The sequence below is a fragment of the Ceratotherium simum genome, chromosome 5 (assembly GCF_057802395.1).
Source record: "Ceratotherium simum simum isolate JZ-2026a chromosome 5, ASM5780239v1, whole genome shotgun sequence".
NCBI lineage: Eukaryota > Metazoa > Chordata > Mammalia > Perissodactyla > Rhinocerotidae > Ceratotherium > Ceratotherium simum.
Window position 1 is genome coordinate 85904034 of NC_141904.1, and position 21491 is coordinate 85925524.

A 21491-nucleotide genomic window follows, 5' to 3' on the forward strand; every position below is an offset into this window, starting at 1 on the left:
TTAGGGGAACTTCAGCTTATGAAAGTTCACATTTTAGTTAGATTGTAGCAGAAGGCTTTTGCTTTAGTATCTCCTAATTCTAAAATGATTTTTTAAAGTGTTTTTTGGCTGTTTTTGTTGGGTTATGGACAAGCAAGACTAGCAAATGTAATAAATGGCTGTTGGCTATTTGTTTATTTTAAATTAACTTTTTTGATTCCCTGTTAGGAAAAGAGTGCTTTCCTGGGCATGTAAACTTTTGTGTATATATTTATAGTTTATTACCTGTGAAAATGTAACAATGTCCTAGAACAATGTCCAGCACACAATAGACTTTCAAATAGTCTTCACTGAGTTAAGAGACAGTATTGTGTGCTCTGTTAACTAAGGTCAAAGAGCAACAGATTGTTGGTGATTCCAGCCACCTCTATTTCGTTATATGATAACTCTGATTTTTTCCAAATCTTACATGAAAATTTCTTCTATTTGTAATACAGCACAATTCTTACTGGGTGCTTTCTCTCAGGATCACTTTCCCACACTTCCCAATATACGTACTGTCTCATTTTCTGTTTTAAACTTGATATTTTGGAGTTTAATTCATCCAATATGTATCATATACCTACTGTGTGTATTTTGTTGCACCCGGGAGCAAAGATGAGAAAACCTGGTACTCGTGTAGTTTGTATTCTGGTAGAATAACCAACATAAACTAATATAGTAGTATAGTACTAGTTTCATACAGGAACTAATACATGCATACAAGAGGAGGCCATCATTTAGGAAGCTTTTTCTAAACTGTCCCAAACCTCAAGCTTTTGATACATTCTTCATTGGGTATAGGAATGGCATATCAAAACTTCCTATGAAAGATACATAATTTTAGAAAGTTATCACGTGACTCTCTTATGCTCTGCCTCCCCTCTACTCCCCACTCCTCAGCTGAGAACTACTGATGAGCAAGGAATAAAGGTAGTGCAAGGAACCAAATGATTGGAATGGCTTCATAGAGAAGGATTTTGAAGGAATCTGCTGGGGTTTTTTTTTTTCATTTTATTTCAAAATTTATTATACAAGAAACCAACATGTGCCAGACATTATACTAAGTGCTGAGAATACAATAATGAGCAAGATTCCTGCCTTCGTGGGGATTATATAGGAGGGGAGAAAGGAAAACATTATAGATAATTATTGTGATCAGTGCTATGAAAGAGAATACAATAAGCAATGAGATCATATGCTGAGGGACCTAAATACATCTCAGGGCAGAGGGGTGGGGGGGACTGAGATAAGCATGTGAGCAACCGTTCATTGCCCATCCCTGTGGAATTAAAAAGATAGAAAATGGGAAAAAGTGAGTAGAGCGACAAAATTTTTGACCAAAAAATGGCAATCTGAAGGGGGGTCATGTGCAGAGGATATATTTACCAAATGGATATAGGCTAATTTAATTTAAAGGAATCCTAACTGAGAGGTAAGATTCTCTTCCCCTCTAACTCAGAGTTTCCTAAGGACGCCCCTACAACATAAAAGTTGTATTAGATGGTGATAAGCTTATTTCAGGTCAACTGAAATGAAGTTATGAATTTGAGACTCAAGGGTGCAGAGCAATCTCTTCTCTAGCAAATCCAAAGTAAAATTCGCTAAGTACTCAGATGGAAACGTGCTCCTGTGCTTTTATGTCTTAAAGGTAAAAATCCTACCTTTAGCATAATAACATGTAGCAAGGAACCATCCATTTATTCATTTTTGTATTCCACAACCATTGACTGAATGCCACTAAGTGTTAGAGATATAAATGAATATGACAGTCTCTGCCCTCAAGGAGTTATAGTCTAGTGAAGGAGACTGTCGTAAGAACACAGCACTATGATATCACATGGGATGTGTAATAACAGAGCTATGCACAGCGCAATATTGGATATGAGAGCTGAAATAAGAGTCCTTATTATGGGAAGATGCAGAGAGTCTAAAGTGTGGCCCCGAAGTAGCATTATTCAAAATAATATTTTGCATATGATCTAGCAATTCCACTTCCAGGTATTTATCAGAAGAAAACAAAAATACTAACTGGAAAAGATATCTGCACCCTCATGTTCATTGCAGCATTATTTACAATAGCCAAGACATGGAAAGAACCTAAGTGTCTATTGATGGATAAATGGATTTTCTTTATCCATCAATACAATATACAATGGAATATTATTCAGCCATAAAAAAAGAAAGAAATCTTGCTATTTGCAACAACATGGTTGGATATTGAGGACATTATGCTAAGTGAAACGTCAGACAGAGAAAGACAGATACCATGTGATCTCACTTATGTGTGGAATCTAAAAAAAAGAAAAACACCAAACTCACGGATACAGAGAACGGATTGGTGGTTGCCAGAGACAGAGGGTGGGGAGTGGGCAAAATGGGTGATCAAAAGGTACAAACTTTCAGTTATAAAATAAATAAGTCTTGAAGATGTAATGTACAGCATGGTGACTGTAGTTAATAATAATGTGTTGTATATTTGAAAGTTTCTAAGAAGAGAGTCAATCTTTTTTTTTTTTTTTTTTAATTTTTTGTTTATTGCAGTAACATTGGTTTATAACATTGTAAAAATTTCAGGTGTACATCATTGTACTTCTACTTCTGCATGGACTACATCATGTTCACCACCAAAATACTAATTACAACCCATCACCACACACATGTACCGAATTATCCCTTTCACCCTCCTCCCCCCCCCCTTCCCCTCTGGTAACCACCAATCCAATCTCTGTCCCTATGTGTTTGTTTATTATTGTTATTATCTACTACTTAATGAAGGAAATCATACGGTATTTGACCTTCTCCCTCTGACTTATTTCACTTTGCATAATACCCTCAATGTCCATCCATGTTGTCACAAATGGCTGGATTTCGTCGTTTCTTATGGCTGAGTAGTATTCCATTGTGTATATATACCACAGCTTCTTTATCCATTCGTCCCTTGATGGGCACTTAGGTTGCTTCCAAGTCTTGGCTATCGTGAATAAGGCTGCAGTGAACACAGGGGTGCATGTACCTTTGCAAATTGGTGTTTTCAAGTTCTTTGGATGAATACCCAACAGTGGAATAGCTGGATCATATGGTAGTTCTATCCTTGATTTTTTGAGGAATCTCCATACTGTTTTCCATAGTGGCTGCACCAGTTTGCACTCCCACCAGCAGTGTATGAGAGTTCCCTTCTCTCCACAACCTCTCCAACACATGTTGTTTCCTGTCTTGTTAATTATAGCCATTCTGACGGGCGTGAGGTGATATCTCATTGTAGTTTTGATTTGCATTTCCCTGATAGTTAGTGATTTTGAACATCTTTTCATGTGTCTGTTGGCCATCTGTATATCTTCTTTGGAGAAATGTCTGTTCAGGTCTTTTGCCCATTTTTTAATTGGGTTGGTAGTTTTTTTGTTGTTGAGATGCATGAGTACTTTATATATTTTGGAGATTAAGCCCTTATCAGATGTATGGTTTGCAAATATGTTCTCCCAATTGTTAGGTTGTCTTTTCGTTTTGTTGATGGTTTCCTTTGCTGTGCAGAAGCTTTTTAGTTTGATGTAGTCCCATTTGTTTATTTTTTCTATTGTTTCTCTTGCCCGGTCAGATGTGGTGTTTGAAAAGATGTTGCTAAGACCGATGTCGAAGAGCGTACTGCCTATGTTTTCTTCTAGAACTTTCACAGTTTCAGGTCTTACATTCAAGTCTTTAATCCATTTGGAGTTAATTTTTGTGTATGGTGTAAGGTAAGGGTCTACTTTCATTTTTTTGCATATGGCTATCCAGTTTTCCCAACACCATTTGTTGAAGAGACTTTCTTTTCCCCATTGTATGTTCTTGGCTCCTTTGTCAAAGATTAGCTGTCCATAGATGTGTGGGTTTATTTCTGGGCTTTCGATTCTATTCCATTGATCTGTGTGTCTGTTTTTGTGCCAGTACCATGCTGTTTTGGTTACTATAGCTTTGTAGTATATTTTGAAATCAGGGAGTGTGATACCTCCAGCTTTGTTCTTTTTTCTCAGGATTCCTTTAGCTATTCGTGGTCTTTTGTTGTTCCATATAAATTTTAGGATTCTTTGTTCTATTTCTGTGAAAAATGTTGTTGGAACTTTGATAGGGATTGCATTGAATCTATAGATGGCTTTAGGAAGTATGGACATCTTAACTATGTTAATTCTTCCAATCCAAGAGCACGGAATATCTTTCCATTTCTTTGTGTCTTCTTCAATTTCTTTCAGAAATGTTTTATAGTTTTCCGTGTACAGCTCTTTCACCTCTTTGGTTAAGTTTATTCCTAGGTATTTTATTCTTTTTGTTGCAATTGTAAATGGGATGGTATTCTGAATTTCTCTTTCTGCTACTTCGTTGTTAGTGTACAGAAATGCAACTGATTTTTGTATGTTGATTTTGTATCCTGCAACTTTACCATATTCGTTTATTACTTCTAAAAGTTTTCTGGTGGATTCTTTAGGGTTTTCTATATATAAAATCATGTCATCTGCAAATAGTGACAGTTTCACTTCTTCCTTTCCAATTTGGATCCCTTTTATTTCTTTCTCTTGCCTGATTGCTCTGGCTAGGACTTCCAGTACTATGTTAAATAGGAGTGGTGACAGTGGGCATCCTTGTGTGGTTCCTGTTCTTAGAGGGATAGCTTTCAGTTTTTCACCATTGAGGATGATATTAGCTGTGGGTTTCTCATATATGGTCTTTATTATGTTGAGGTACTTTCCTTCTATCCCCATTTTATTCAGAGTTTTTATCATAAATGGATGCTGAATCTTGTCAAATGCTTTCTCTGCATCTATTGAGATGATCATGTGATTTTTGTTCTTCATTTTATTAATGTGGTGTATTACGTTGATTGATTTGCGAATGTTAAACCATCCCTGCATACTTGGAATAAATCCCACTTGATCATGGTGTATAATCTTTTTAATGTATTGTTGTATGCGATTTGCTAGTATTTTGTTGAGGATTTTTGCATCGATGTTCATCAGTGATATTGGCCTGTAATTTTCTTTTTTTGTGTTGTCCTTGTCTGGTTTTGGTATCAGGGTAATATCAGCTTCGTAGAATGAGTTAGGGAGCTTCCCCCCCTCCTCAATTTTTTGGAAGAGTTTGAGAAGGATAGGTATTAAGTCTTCTTTGAATGTTTGGTAGAATTCACCAGGGAAGCCGTCTGGTCCTGGACTTTTATTTTTGGGGAGGTTTTTGATTACTGTTTCGATCTCCTTACTGGTGATTGGTCTATTCAAATTCTCTACTTCTTCTTGATCCAGTTTTGGAAGGTTGTATGATTCTAAGAATTTATCCATTTCTTCCAGATTGTCGAATTGGTTGGCATATAGTTTTTCATAGTATTCTCTTATAATCTTTTGTATTTCTGAGGTGTCTGTTGTAACCTCTCCTCTTTCATTTCTGATTTTACTTATTTGTGCCTTCTCTCTTTTTTTCTTGGTGAGTCTAGCTAAAGGTTTGTCTATTTTGTTGATCTTTTCAAAGAACCAGCTCTTGGTTTTATTAATTTTTCTATTTTTTTTGGTCTCTATTTCATTTATTTCTGCTCTGATTTTTATTATTTCCCTTCTTCTACTGATTTTGGGCTTTGTTTGTTCTTCTTTTTCCAGTTCCTTTAGGTGCATTGTTAGATTGTTTATTTGAGATTTTTCTTGTTTGTTGAGATAGGCCTGTATTGCTATAAACTTCCCTCTTAGAACCGCTTTTGCTGTATCCCATAAATTCTGGCATGTCGTATTTTCATTTTCATTTGTCTCCAGGTATTTTTGATTTCTTCTTTGATTTCTTCGTTAACCCAATCGTTGTTCAGTAGCATTTTGTTTAATCTCCATGTATTTGTGGCTTTTCTGATTTTCTTCCTATAGTTGATTTCTAGTTTCATACCGTTGTGGTCAGAAAAGATGCTTGGTATTATTTCAATCTTCTTAAATTTATGGAGACTTGTTTTGTGGCCTAATATGTGATCAATCCTGGAGAATGTTCCATGTGCATTTGAAAAGAACGTGTATTCTTCGGTTTTTGGATGGAATGCTCTGTATATATCTACTAGGTCCATCTGTTCTAGTGTGTCGTTTAAGGCCAATGTTTCCTTATTGATCTTCTGTTTGGATGATCTATCTGTTGGTGTAAGTGGAGTGTTAAAGTCCCCTACTATTATTGTGTTACTGTCTATTTCTGTTTTTATGTCTGTTAATAATTGCTTTATATATTTAGGTGCACCTACATTGGGTGCGTAGATATTTACAAGTGTTATATCCTCTTGTTGGATTGTTCCCTTGATCATTATGTAATGCCCTTCTTTGTCTCGTTTTACAGTTTTTGTTTTAAAGTCTATTTTGTCTGATATGAGTACTGCTACCCCAGCTTTCTTTTCATTGCCATTTGCGTGGAGTATCTTTTTCCATCCCTTCACTTTCAGTTTGTGAGTGTCTTTAGGTCTGAAGTGTGTCTCTTGTATGCAGCATATATATGGGTCTTGTTTTTTTATCCAGTCAGCCACCCTATGCCTTTTAATTGGAGCATTTAGTCCATTGACCTTTAAAGTAGCTATTGATAAGTATGTACTTACTGCCATTTTTTAACTTTTTTTTTTTTCCTCAGTGTTTTAGTAGTCGTTCTCTGTTCCTTACTTCTTCTATACAGAATTGATGGTCACTTTAGTTTGACCTCTGTCTGAAAGCTGTACTCTTTAACTACCCTCCTCCCTCCTTTTATGTTTTTGATATCATATCTAATCTCTTTTTTGTGCATTTGTATCCATTACGTTCTAATCGTGGAAATAGATAATTTTTCCTATTTGTGGTCTTCTCTTTTCCCCTTAAATCAGTCCCTTTAACATTTCTTGTAACACTGGTTTCTTGGTGACAAACTCCTTTAATTTTTGCTTATCTGGGAAAATTTTGATCTCTCCTTCCATTTTGAACGATAACCTTGCTGGGTAGAGTATTCTTGGCTGTAAGTTTTTTCCTTTTAGCACTTTAAATATGAAGAGAGTCAATCTTAAAAGTTCTCATCACAAGAAAAAAATTTTGTAACTGTGTATGGTGATGGATGTTAACTACACTTACTATGGTGATCATTTTACAAATCATGTTGTACACCTGAAACTAATACAATGTTGTATGTCAATTATATTTCTATTTAAAAATTTAAAAAAAAGCTTTAAATAAAACAGTGAATGTGACCACTTGGAACAAGGTGTGGTAACTGGTTAAAATAATAATAATCATAATTTGCAGGTAGTATTGGTAGAGAGGAATGAAAACGTATTTGAGTTGAAAGAATTACAAACAGATGATTTTTTTCCCCAACTTAGGCCTTACTGACCTTTCTTAAATGGTTCTCTTTGCCTTTCTTTCTTTAGTTTTCTTCTTCTTTTACATGTCCTCACCCTACAGGAAGCCAAATGTTAAGGAAATTGTATTTTTGACAAACATCATTAAGTGGTAATCCTGGAGAGTCAGGGGGATAATTATGGCTTCTCTCCACTAAATATATAAGCACTCTCTGCCCTGTAACATGAAAGAAAGCACCATCTATATTTCTTTATAACAGGGACAACACAGGTCATCCATACTCCCTGAGAACAAAGCCTTTGTCTGTACAACTTTGAATTCTGCACAATTCCTTCCTTTAATTTGTGAAACATGTTGATCCTTTTAGTGCCTGACCTTATGTCAAGTGCTGGGGATACAAAGATGAATAAGGCATTGTTCCTGGTCTTCAGGATGTTGTTCTATAGTGGGGTAAATAGACATGTAAAATAAAGTACAAAGTGAAATTGCTCTCATTGAATTATGCCCTAAGGGCTGTTGGAGTACAGGGAAGGAATAATAACTCTGCTTGAGGAAGTCAGAGAAAGACTCACAAAGGAGGTGACATTTGAATTGGGTCTTGAGGGATGAGTAGGAGCTGGCTCTCAATTATTTCACGTGTAAGTAAATATATTTTCCTTTCTTTGCTGAACTCGTAGGTTCTTTCACCTTCCTGGCAAGATCACACATTACTTTTTTTAATTGAAGTGAACAATTTAATTTTTACTGATAGCCTGTGCTATTGCTGTGACGTAAAAACACGAGCAAAGTTGTAGATAGAAACCAGAACTTGAGATTGGTGGAGGGGAGGAGGGGCTTTTTACCATGTGGGCACTAGGGCTGGGGGACAACAGTGTGCCTTGGCAGCAGCAGTAATTCAGTGATTCATCCTGTCATTTGTCTTCCTCTATAGCCATCAGGTTTGGGCGGATGCCACAGGCTGAGAAGGAGAAGCTGTTGGCAGAGATCTCCAGTGATATTGACCAGCTGAACCCAGAGTCTGCTGATCTCCGGGCCCTGGCAAAACATTTGTATGACTCATACATCAAGTCCTTCCCGCTGACCAAAGCGAAGGCGAGGGCGATCTTGACAGGAAAGACAACAGACAAATCGGTTAGTGCTCTTTCTGCTGTCTTCATTTGGGGTGGCTGGGTTTGTTGTTGTTTTTCCTTTGAGTAAATGATTTACCATGTTACACACACATGCAGAGTGCTGTTCAGCTGCTGGCTGTTACGTATTGCAGGCTGAGTCTGAAACATAGGAAAGGAAATGTTTTCAGATAGGATAAGTAAACATTATTTTGAAAAGGGAAAAAGTCCTTCAAGTTTTAATAAAATCTTTGAGAAGAGTATAAAAATGTACAGGTCATCTTAGCATTAACAATGAACTCAAGCCCCCCCTCGCATCCCACCACCCTCTTTCAGGATCCATCTCTTTTCTTGGCATCAGAATAACTGGCCACAACTACATCCATTCAGGCAGCCCTGCTTTTCTCTGGGAAGGGCCTGACCTAGGTTTGGAAAGGGATTCAGTCCCATTATTTTACCTTTCAGGGAATTACTAGAGTTACCTCTTATGAAGTTCCACACAGGGCGTAAAAATACATTCCAGATGTTACATTAGCTTTCCTTCCTGGTAGCACTCTATTGATTATTCCTGGGTAACTGGAAGCTCTACTCTTTTATTATGTACATGAATTTTATCTTCTGTGAGGCTCTAAGCTGCCTGGGCCACTCCAGGGGATTCTCAAACATTTGCAGGCTCATTGTTAGTACGGTTTAGAAAACCCAGAATGGATTATAATTGTTATTGAGTCAAGTTTTCCAAGGAGCAGAACTCTTCCCAGATAGGAAGCTAAGAAAGCGTCATGGAATCCTATTAAAACAAAACACAACTACACCTGAAGTCTAGTCCCAGTTCTGCCGTCAGCTTGCAGTGTGACGCAGATCACATCTCTGTGCCTCAGTTTTCACAGGTAGGGTCTGACTTTGATTGAATGTCTGCAGCAGGTTCCTAGAGTAGTGAGAGCCACAGCACACATTCAGACACCGTCCCAGCCCTCGAAAGCCCTTGTATGCTATCGTTTATTTTCAAATCAATGCCTCCAGGAGAGGCATGCAATTACCTGACAGATATGTGTAACTTTTTCCCCGCTCAGTTATATTTTTGGGAAAATTTCATTATTCTTTCATGTATTTGGATGACTATCTCAAGGTGTTATTTTTCCTTTTAGCTAAACCGTATGAGTAGAATCAGCTTATAGAAAAAGAAAACTCTTGTGGGGTATTGCTGTATAAAAAGCCAAATGCCAAGAAGGACAATGAGTTTTCTGACTGCACGAGAGGTCGTTGATGCTGTAACAGTATTATTCCTGTACCCAGTTCTTTACGATTTCAAAAAGTCTCACACATTTATTATGTTCAGGACACATGGCCATCTTACGGCTCCTACTTTTACCCTCTTTTTAAAGACGAGGAAACTAAAGTCCAGGAGGTTAGACATTTGCCGTGAGGTCACACAGTTAGCATGAGAAAGAACCAAGACTACACTGCAGGCCCTCTGACTTCTGCTTTAGTGTGTTCTGAGCATGCTATTCCTTCAAGGAAGCCAGCCTTTCCCATTGGCTGCCAGTGAGCCAGGTTGACATATACACGAGGAAGGTTTCACCATGGGAAAACGTTCTGAGTTATGCTTTATTTTTATCAATTTTTAGAAGGGCAGGAATTTTCCACCTTGTTCTGCTATCCCAGTATATTCACAGTCAGGAAATTTTTCTTGTGCTGTTTTGTTCTTCCTGAATTATAGTGACCAGTACTACTGTCTTCCACAGGGGCAGGACTGCAGTCTGTAGGTCACAGTAAAGCTGAGTGTATGTGTGTGTATTCATTAAATGAAAAAACCAGAGGATAGAAAAGCAAAAGCAAGACATCTACATAGCTGATTTGACTATGGAAAATAAACTGCGTTTGTGTCAAGGTAGAGAAATTAAAGGAAAACTAGAGTGACGTGGCTAAAGAGGGTTAACAGTTTAAGGCAGATTGCAGCAGCTTGCTGAGGGCCACAGCTATGGGAGAGGGAACTGGAGGCTGGGGGACACAGAACTGGGAGAGGAGCAATGACAGGGAAAGAGCCTACAAGCAAACTGTTTACTCCACAGTTTTGCCTCTGGCCATTTAGTTTCCAGTAACTGCTTTCTCACTTTCTCTTTATCTCCCAATCCAGACCTGCAATCGTGCTGGAAATCCTATCAATTTAATAGTACCTGGAAGATAGGAGGAAGGCATTTAAAAAAAAAAATTTCCCCAGTAGTCAAGAATTTAAATTTATACTACCAGAGGCCAACATACTCTTCTGTGTGTTAGCGAAGAGCACAGAGACCAAAACACTGTAAATCACTTTAAAATCTCACACCAATTGACTCTTTGGTTCTAAATCTTTGAGTTAAAAATAAGATAATTGAAGGTTCCTTATCAGTTAAATAGGTAATAAGCAATTTTAAGGGAAAGAGCTGCAAAATGCTTGATTATAGGCTTCTCAAGTTCAGAGGCCAAACGTTTGTCATTTTTTCCCCTATAGTAACTAGGACTGTGCTTTGTCCATAATGGTTATTCAGAATGTATTTGCTGAATTGAATTAAAAACTGTTGCCTATGCCCTTTGAAATTCTGGACTTTCAACAGGGGGCCTCTAACTAGCCCAATATTTGCTCACCAAACTGAACATCATTAATGATCTGGATAGAGGCAGAAGTGCCTCTTGTTAAGGTCTGGAAAGGAAAGAGAGACTGGGCCAAATTAAAATAATCCATTCCCTGATTACACAAAACTGAATAGAATTGTTTGGCTCTCTCTTTTCTCCTTATCTTGCAAAATCAAATTAAGCTCTAGTGGAAAGAAATAGTTCAGAGATGAATATGGGAGAGGGAGAAAAAAATCCAAAATGTGATTTCCAGTGAGACTAGAGATTTGTCCTTTATCTTACGTGGTCATGTTATTCATTTGATAGCATCTTTCTCAGGGGTGTTATGTTATCTCTTGGCCAGGACTTATGAAAGTTAGGATTTGCATTGATAGGAAGTTTGCAGAAGTATGGACTCTTGAGAGGGTGGGGGATGTGAGAAAGTGGCTATAGCTGGTGCAGTAGAGCAATTTGGGTCTCATTATACACCCTGCTTGAACTGATGTCATTAGTGTCGGTTAGGCCAAGCCTGGGGGAGGCTACTCAACACAGTGGATGACCAGTTATGCAGAACCTTTGGAAAAGGAAATGACTTTATTGAAGAGGCCATTCTTTAAATTTATCTTACTGCTCAGTTTAACCATTACCTATTCTGTCTCATTTGTAGAATGCCTGCTAATCTTTCTTCTCAGGCCCAGCACCAGCATTGACCTCCAGGCCAACCAGGGCTTCTTCCTTCCCAACTAAGCTTCCTTCTCCTATATCTTATTCCCTGGTGCCACATGCACCTTTCAAAAGAGATAAATGAACAGATAAATTAAATGCTCCTGCTCCCCTCCTATTTTTTTAATTTTAGCATTGTATCTTTAGGATATGGTGGCCTCTACTTTTCACTGTGTTCCTTAAAAGAATAATGCTTCGGGATTTTAGGCTCAGGGCTAGGGAAAGATGGGATATGGAGTCACTGGATATGGATCACCAGAGAAGAAATTTTAGGAGCAATAGGCCTTTTAGCCACCCTCAAATAGAAATGGAACTGACTCTCCCCACAATCTATTTCCCTTTCAGTGCTTGTTCCAGCCCAGGCCCCTTCTTTAAAAGAGCCTACTGAACTCTAAAAACCGTGAATATGCTAGAACTAGGGTGCTCTGTTTCGTGAAGGCAATTTGAGAACTGAATGGACTTTGGAAGTTCCCAGTGTTTGACTATTACCCTGATGTGATGATCACACTGGGTGTATCATTGTCACATGATCTCGTGTTTGTTGATGAAAATAAACAGTGGTTTTCAAAACCATTTTCAGTGTCATGGTTTGTCATAAAACAATAAATAGAAAAACCTTGGTGTGCCTGCCAACTCTTCAGCCCATATCTGAGAGATGGTGAGGCACTGGCTGCACTCTCTCTGCAAATAAGGAAGAAAACTTGTTATTTGTACTGTATTGGACTTCGAGTCCCAAAGCAGCACATTGTTCATGATGGGTACATGTGGAGTCACTGTTTTTATAATTATAGGAGCAAACTGGTGCCATTGTAAAAATGATTTTTTCTAAATAGTGTATGAAATATGAAACTACTGAATAATAAAACCAACATGGAAATGTAAACTTTCGTGAAAACAGTCTGTACCCATTTAAATTTTTGCCTTCTAAAATTTATAGTGGCCGTCAAATCTAGTAACTCAAACTGTTGGAAAGATAGCTTTCCTTTTAGATCCTACACCGACAGCTAAACAAAGTGTGATCTCTTTCCCCTTTATCTGTGGAAAAGCCTGAGTGAGTTCGAATTTGCTCCCCTGAGAAGAAAGATACCCGACAAACCCTCAGAGAAAAGAGGCTTGGGACCCCAGTATAAATAAAGAGCAGGACAGTAGTGCTGATTTGTTTCAATGGCTGCTGGAGAAGTTGGGCTCCTGGGATCATTAATTCATGAATTAATATTAATAAAATAAATTCCTTTATTGCCAGGGCTGTCAAGAATAGCTAAAGATATAGCAGATCTGAACCAATAATGTTCTTTCAGACAATAAATAAAAAAGATAATATTCTATATAGTTAAGAAGAAAAGCACTTGGATTTTTTTCTTTATTAATCATTGGACTCAGTTGGCCAATACCCTGGCTTGCCAGCTGAGTAATGTTTTGGCTGGCAGTAGATGGTTTTTTAAGAGCTGTGGTTATGTGCTAGTTCATTAGAGTGTGAATAATTCTTCCTATTAAGTTTTTATTTGTCTTAAATCTCTAAACCATGCAGGAAAATAGAATTACATTTGACAGACTTTCAAACTTAACCTCTATCACCTACAACACTTAACTTGCAACTCTAGGAATTAATAGTTCAAAGGGCACTGCCTCCAAGTTCCCAGCATGTAAGAGCTTCAGTTTAAAAGCCCCAGTTCCTCCCAGAATAGTCATTCTGTTAAAAAAAGAAAAAGCGGGGAAATCATGTAGAGAGCAATAGAAAGAGAAAAGAACTCAGCCTGGAGTCGGGAGATCTAGTTCTAGTTCAGGGTTTGCTATAAATAGCTTTTTGACTTTAGAAAGTCTCTTGGTTTCAGTGTATTCGTACCTAGTCAGAGAATGATGATGTCGATTGTTACTGAAGACCCTTTAGTTCTGTAAATTCCGTGGTTCTCAACAAGAGGAAAACAGGAACAGCAGGAGCAGAAACCAGAGAGAAGTGGAGGAAATCTAACCAGTGTGATTTGGATTAACATTCACCCGTTATAGCTAACTGAGGAGAACCATGGTGTCTGAAAGGGTGCAAGTCAGTCAGGAGTATAAAAAGAAGGAAACAAAATGAAGAAGATTGGCCCTAAGAATTCAGTCTTCTTCCTTGAGCCTTTCTTCTAACCTGTCGAGAACACTAAGATTATCAGGAGAACCTCATGAGATGAGGCACACATTTTTCCAGGCCAGTTTTAACTCTGACATGGTTACCAAGTGATCATTTGTGGGGGTAGAGTTGTCTACTGTGCTAATTTCAGGCTCCCAAATTGGAGAAATCATCAGAATAATCTGTGCTTTATTAGTCAACTTTCTCATTTCTCTCTTTTAGCTTGCTATTTTATTCTCCTTTTTTTTTTTTTTTTGTGAGGAAGGCCAGCCCTGAGCTAACATCTGATGCCAACCCTCCCTTTTTGCTGAGGAAGACTGGCCCTGGGCCAACATCCGTGCCCATCCTCCTCCACTCCATATGGGACGCTGCCACAGCATGGTTTAACAAGCAGTGCGTTGCTGCACGCCTGGGATCCAAACTGGCGAACCCTGGGCTGCCGCAGCGGAGCATGCGCACTCAACCGCTTGCGCCACCGGGCCAGCCCTGCTATTTTATTATTCAAAAGGAGCTCTAGGGCCGGTCCCGTGGCTTAGTGGTTAAGTGCACGCGTTCCGCTGCTGGCGGCCCGGATTCGGATCCCGGGCGCGCACCAACGCACTGCTTCTCCGGCCATGCTGAGGCCGCGTCCCACATACAGCAACTAGAAGGATGTGCAGCTATGACATACAACTATCTACTGGGGCTTTGGGGGAAAAAATAAATAAATAAAGTTATCCTCCTTAAAAAACAACAACAACAACAACAAAAGGAGCCCTAGGGGCTGGCCTGGTGGCGTGGTCGTTAAGTTCGTGTGCTCCACTTTGGCGGCCTGGGGTTCGCAGGTTCGGATCCTGGGCATGGACCTAGGCACTGCTTATCAAGCCATGCTGTGGCAGGCGTCCCACATATAAAGTAGGGGAAGATGGGCACAGATGTTAGCTCAGGGCTAATCTTCCTCAGCAAAAAGAGGAGGATTGGCAACAGATGTTAGCTCAGGGCTAATCTTCCTCACCAAAAAAAAGGAGCTGTAAACTTAGAGCATTCATGTATAACCCTTTCATAACTCATATATTAAAATGCTGATGTTCTTAGATTATTAAGGAACACTATTATTCTATTTCTCCATTCAAAAAAGTAAACTTTTATTGCTCTGCTTTGTTTTCATCATTAAGCCAGCTTCCCCCATCATCTTTGTGTTATACGTAGGAGACATGCAATGGATCTATAACTAAATTTAATTATCTGTGTAAAACAGTACCTTTAATCCTATCTTGGCTTTTATGGAGCCATTTTTGAAAATCAGAATATATCAAAATACATTACATTTGAGGTATCTCTCCAAAGAAAAATAACTTCTCCTTACAGGAACTGTTCTGCTCCCCTGGAAAAACATTGTGTTCAAGTGCAATTTTCTTCACTCCATTCTCACCTTTTTCTGGTCTGTCTAGTGTATGAAAAGTATAAGCATCATAATGGCCGGAGGCAGATTGACCATGATCTTAAGCTGCGGGGCCTCTCCCTTGCACAGAGCCCCTTCCAATGCCCCAGGCAATTTTGTTCTCATAATTTGTATTATTTTGCTTAAAGAAGGCCCCAACAGTTGTGTACATTTCGGGCCCCACAAAACCTGGATCCATCCCTGATAACGTCCTAAATGTAATTAAGCTCTCTTTCCTGTTAAGAAGGGATGCTTACCTAGCTGTTTGATGTAGTATTTGAAGATAAATGCCATGTTAGCCCCAAACTAGACGTGTAAAATCATTAAGACAAAAATTTGAAGATGAAATGGTTTTTCCTATTATGGCAGATCATCAGATGATACTATACAAGCTAATAGAACATGTAAGGCTTCCGTTCACTTTGTAGAAAATACAGAAACATGGAAGTGAGGTGCATTTTATGTGGGCTATTTTACCAGAAGTGTAATATTAAATTAATGATTCAAGACCAATTCCACAGGCCAAATTTGACCCGTGGTTTAAAGAGGTCAGCTCTCTGTAAAGCAAGTGGCCACTATCTTTTCACTATGTTTCGGGATAAGGAGGTCCCAGTGTGAAATGTGCAGGTTAACTGTTTGCAATCTAAGAACTGGTGAATTGGTGGCAAAGGAAGGCAGATCCTGTCTGGTGATCTCTCTTGCAGTTTGACAGATCCACATGGAGCATCTATGAACACTTCTTAAATGCATTGAAAACAGCATAATCAGATATGAGTAGGAAAAACAAAAAAACCCACCCGGTATTCGTTTGCATGTCAATACCCAGAATTCTCTGCCAGTTCACCGCTTTTTCAGAATGCTGAAAGGATTTTCTTAAAAAAACAAAAAACTAGAATGGTTTGGCATGATGGCAGGGGCTGCTGATTCCTCTCTCTGTCCTTGAGTGTTTACTGCCAGGAAATCCTGACCAGCATCGATTGCCAAGGGGTTAAAGGCACATTGTTGTTAAATTGGGAGCGAAAATTAGCAGGATTTTGTGCCCTATGTTCAACTATCACAGAGTTTCAAAAACAGGAACCTGGGACGTTATATGAGGGGACAGGGGAAGTGGAGGGGAAGAGTCACAGGGTGATTTATCAGGGCATGGTTCCAGATAGATTGCTTACATGGAGGTTGAAGAATTTTGTGCATACATTCTGTGCCAAGAAGCCGAAGCGTGGGGCAGAAGCTTGTCCAGAAGTTGAAGTGGGCAGTTCTGGGTACAGTCTTTCCATGTGAGAAGAGGTGATGAGTTTATATTCATGTTATTTGAACTCGTGCGTGTACAGGTGGACTTTTTAGGTATCCATACCATCAGATTCTCAGGGCAGTAACGAAAGCCAGTATTTCATTAACGTAAATTATAATACACTACAAAACTCCTGGAGGACAGAAACCACATTTCCTTATAAAAGCAAGTTTTTCTGATGATTAGAATCTGACATTCTGGGGAAACTCGGCATATTTTAACTGATGTGAATGACTATCCACTCTGCCCTTTTTTCTCTCCTGTTAATAATCAATCCTGAAGTAGAAAAAAAAATCAAGCAGAATGTCCAAAAACATAATAAGCACTCTTTACTCCTGATTTACTTGAAGAATTAGTTAGAGCCACCAGGCAGACTTAGTCTTGGGTCCTCACCTCTGTCCTCCTTTGGGGTTTGCTAAACAATACAATTGAAGTGAGTTTTTTGGTAAAAAAAAAAAAAAAGTAAGAATTTCTGGAATAACTCCAATTAATAGTGTTGAAATAATATGCAAGTTTGGAAATCTACTCAATGTCTAAGAGTCCTTAGTGTTAGTGTTATTTCCTTCAGTGTAGAACAGACTTAATAGTTTGGTGAAAATCATAGACTCATATAGAGATTAATAGTTAGACTCTCCAAACCAGTGAGTCTTGAAGCTGGCTACCGCTGCCACACATTGCACCCGCTTCCTCTTCCCAATCAGGAGAGAATTCTCAGTAGTTCTGCTCAAAAGAAACTTTATTTTTAATACATCAGAGACTTCATGGTCAGTGTACATGCATGTATGCATATGCACACTCACACATATCCACATGTACACCACACACATACAAAAACACATACATACACCGCACACATGCACACACACACGCTGCTTCTGAGAAATGCAACTAGAATATCGAGAGAAGAGATGGAAACCTCCAATTTAATCCACTCCCCTCAACTGAGAAATTTGAGGCCTGAGAAAGATAGGACTTTCTTAAAGTCACATGGTTAACCACAGAACCAAGGCTAGAACCCCGATACCCTTAATCTTATTCCAGTGCCTCCAGGTATACACTTATTTGAATAGGATTGGGAATTGAACTCCTTATATAGTTGAGTACCTCCATTGTGTATAAAGTCCTGCCCCTTCTCAATCGGAATAGCCTTGAGAATTTCACAATGACCAAAACGTTTGGTTAGTTCTATAGAAAGAAATGAAAGAGATCATTTCATGACTAACACAACTTGCTTTCAAAAGCAACCTGTTGCAAACCTGAGTAACTGATGCATGTGTTTTGTTAATTATTTGACCCTTACGGACAGATATTTTGGGAAATAGGTTCAAAACCCTTTTTTAATTTTGCCACTTCTTGTAGTGCTTACCCACAGAGCTTATACATCTGCTCTTTCTGAAAAAGACTGCTTCCAGAGCATCAAAAAAAGAAATAGACATTTTCATGGCTCAATATTGCTAATCTGCTGTAGGACTGATTTTTTTTATAGTTAAGTATTTTTTACATGCACACTGTTTCATTTGAGATCTAGGTAGATTTAATCTAAAACTGCAAGATTACTTTATGTTCAAGTGGGTCTTTTCAACCCTGAGTTGCTGAAATGATTTTTTATCGGAAGAAAATCCTATTCTATTGAAAGCCAAGATAAACAATAGATTTTGTATCATTTAAAAAAATCAACAATAAAGACTCTCCCAACAACAGAAATTGAAACTATTAGCCAGTCATAGGTAAAGTGTTGCAGTATAATTTGAAGGAAAAGGAGACCAAAATTGGTGAAATATGTTTGGTCCCGGAGGACAATTAGGAGGAATAATCAGGAGATAAGAGTATTTTCTCCTTGTTAAGTGTTTTCGACTTCAAAGATTTTAATTAGCAGAAGCAAATGTATATAAAGAAACTGGGGTGGTGTTCACTGTGAATTAGAAATCTCCTATTCAGCCACTTTTCCCCTTGTTTATTTGCAGCCATTTGTTATCTATGACATGAATTCCTTAATGATGGGAGAAGATAAAATCAAGTTCAAACACATCACCCCCCTGCAGGAGCAGAGCAAAGAGGTGGCCATCCGCATCTTTCAGGGGTGTCAGTTTCGCTCAGTGGAAGCTGTGCAAGAGATCACAGAGTATGCCAAAAGTATTCCTGGCTTCGTAAACCTTGACTTGAATGACCAAGTGACTCTCCTAAAATATGGCGTCCATGAGATCATTTACACGATGCTGGCCTCCTTGATGAATAAAGATGGGGTTCTCATATCAGAGGGCCAAGGATTCATGACAAGGGAGTTTCTAAAGAGCCTGAGAAAGCCCTTTAGTGACTTTATGGAGCCCAAGTTTGAGTTCGCTGTGAAGTTCAATGCACTGGAATTAGATGACAGCGACTTGGCAATATTTATAGCTGTCATTATTCTCAGTGGAGGTAAGATTCATCTTTTGATCTTCCATGAAAGAGGGTGGGATGGTGGTGGGATGGCTGAAAGAATGTCGACTTTCCTTAGTGTTAGTCTGTGTTCCTTTTGTCTCTGTATTTACTGCACTTTTCATGCAGGAAATGCCAATGGCATAATGCCATGAGAGTGTCACTACACATGTAAAATACCAAGAAGGAACATCATAGGTTTGCTATTTGAAGGCTGTGGGTAACCCGGGCTCTTTTCTTATATCCCTCATAATATTTTTTCCAGTCAAATCCAAACATGGAAGACAAATGCCCTCTTCTCCTTTTTCTTTCTCTTTCTTTTCTTTTTCCTTTCGTTTCCAGAAGGCCAATCTAATCTTCATTTCATTTAAGTAATGAGATGTATAACTTTGCTTAAGACAATGCTCACTTGGCGTAGAGAAAGCACGACCAAGTGTTTTTGGTCAAATTATGCTCCTGTCCCACCATCAGTAAGAGATGACTTTGAATTGCTTTCCCACTATCAAGAATACTAAACTCTACCTTCTCTCTCAGGTAGATTCCTCTGACCGCTTCCCTTAAGCACCTTTGTGAGGTGGTTGGCTGTGATTATGAATGCAGTCTGAGCCAAAGAACCAACAGCAGAGGAATAAACTGAATTATTTAGCAATTCATTGTATTTTTGGCCTTGCAAGTACATGATCTAACTAACCAACTCCAAAAGCCAGGTTTTATACTAAATGCTTTCACTGGCCTCTCACATGTTTCCAGCTTGAGTAGAAGAAAGTTTTACTCTCATATCTCTCTATAAAAATTGTTTATAAGTGATGAGTTTTCATTACTGAAATGGACTTCGGGTGAGCTTTTTACCTGTCCTCTTCAGAATATCCTCTGTTCCTGAAAGCTGACGTGTGGGGGGGTAGTGGTGCTGTAGATATAAGCTGTGTATAACTGTACAGGTTATTTTAAAGAGCACAGTCCACTCTGTAGTCCTTTGTTGTCCAAATACTTGAGCGCAGAATGCGTCTGAAATCAGGTGCATGGTGTTTTAGTAATAATAATAATAGCAGACACTTACTAAGTACTTACTTTGTGTCAGGCAGTGTTCTAAGCACTTCATACATGTTCATTTAATTCTCACAACCCAGTGAGGTAAGTCCTGTTTGGATGGAAGCATTGAAAGGTTCCATCACTTTGTTAGCCAGCTAGCAAAAGATGGTGAACTCAGGCAGTCTGGCTCCACAGTCTATACTAGTACTGCCCTTAGAGGACTGGGGTGCAAATAGATAGCAGTGTGGCACAGGTTAACTCGGGAGCCTCAAGTCCAGTGTCAAGTTGTAACTCATTTAAAAATGACATTTTTGGTGTTATGTTTAATATAACAAAAATATACTATCCAACATGTTTTAATATCTTGACCAAATCTACTTCTTAAACAAATTAACCCTTGATCCTCTGGGATCTGTGATTAATTCAGCAAAGAATGAGATTCCGGTTTATTTGAGATTCATTGGGAGAAAAAGATTAAATTTTGAAAAATTAGCTTAGAAAACAAGTTGGTATTGTTTAACTAGCTAATATTTTAAGGCACATTTTATTTTTAATGAAAAATAGAAATATAATTATTAAAATCTGATATATTTCTAAGATTTTCCTAAGCACACTATATATACCATGTTTATATTCCTTTTTTCACATAATTATTTTCCCATGTCATTACATACTCTTTAATATTTTTTATTAATTTTTTAAAATAAAAGTCTACATGGTCATTTTATAATTCAAAGAGTACAGAAAGGTGTAAGTGAAAGGCAGAGGTCTCTGTCCTCAGAATGAAATAGGATTAACAAAGTCCTATTTCTGCTACCAAAAAGTTTCTATGCATGTGCTAGCGTATATATATACATGCTACCATTTTCAATGACTGTAAAATATTCCATTTTATAAAGGACCATTACATACTAAATTATCTCCCTACTTACGTTTAGGTTGCTTATAATTTATTATAGAAACCTATAGAGAAGAATACAGAAAATTATTGAAAATGCATTCTAAATTTTGCAGTAGTGAACATTCTTATGTGTAAATTTCTGTTCAAATTTCAGATTATTTTCTCATTCTAAATTACCAAATTACCAGAAGTGGAATTGCTGGGTAGATGGCTGTGAACATTTTTAAGTCTTTTGTTAACACCATTGCCAGATTGTTTTCCATAAAGTTTGTACCAGTTTATATTCCCACCACAGATACTAAGGGAGGCCTTTGAAATAAGTCATTCAAAGATGCTTAGTTCCTAACCAGGAAAGGTCTAGACAAGAAACAATCATGATAATTCTGGGCTTTTTGAACCTGAGCAATGTTGTTTTATGAGTACATGAGACAACAGTGTGGTTTCATCTAGAAAAATGCCATTACTGCCCATAACTCACAAGCTAGATTATTTAAAAATCAGTGATTCATTAGGGCTTTAAAGTTTTCATTATTTGCTCAAAAAATAGCTCTGTGACTAGCTTGATTCAATGTAATAGATACTGCAGGC

General features: G+C 38.2%; 1 protein-coding gene across 4 annotated transcripts in view; it reads left to right on the top strand.

Moving 5' to 3' along the window:
• PPARG (peroxisome proliferator activated receptor gamma) overlaps positions 1-21491 on the top strand; it is a 135411-nt gene that overhangs the window by 100393 nt on the left and 13527 nt on the right. For all 4 annotated transcript variants that reach the window (XM_087431523.1, XM_087431524.1, XM_004443158.3 and 1 more), the window contains 2 exons: positions 8254-8453; positions 18523-18973. In XM_087431523.1, the coding sequence (XP_087287649.1) occupies positions 8254-8453; positions 18523-18973 (651 nt within the window). The remainder of the gene's footprint in view (positions 1-8253; positions 8454-18522; positions 18974-21491) is intronic.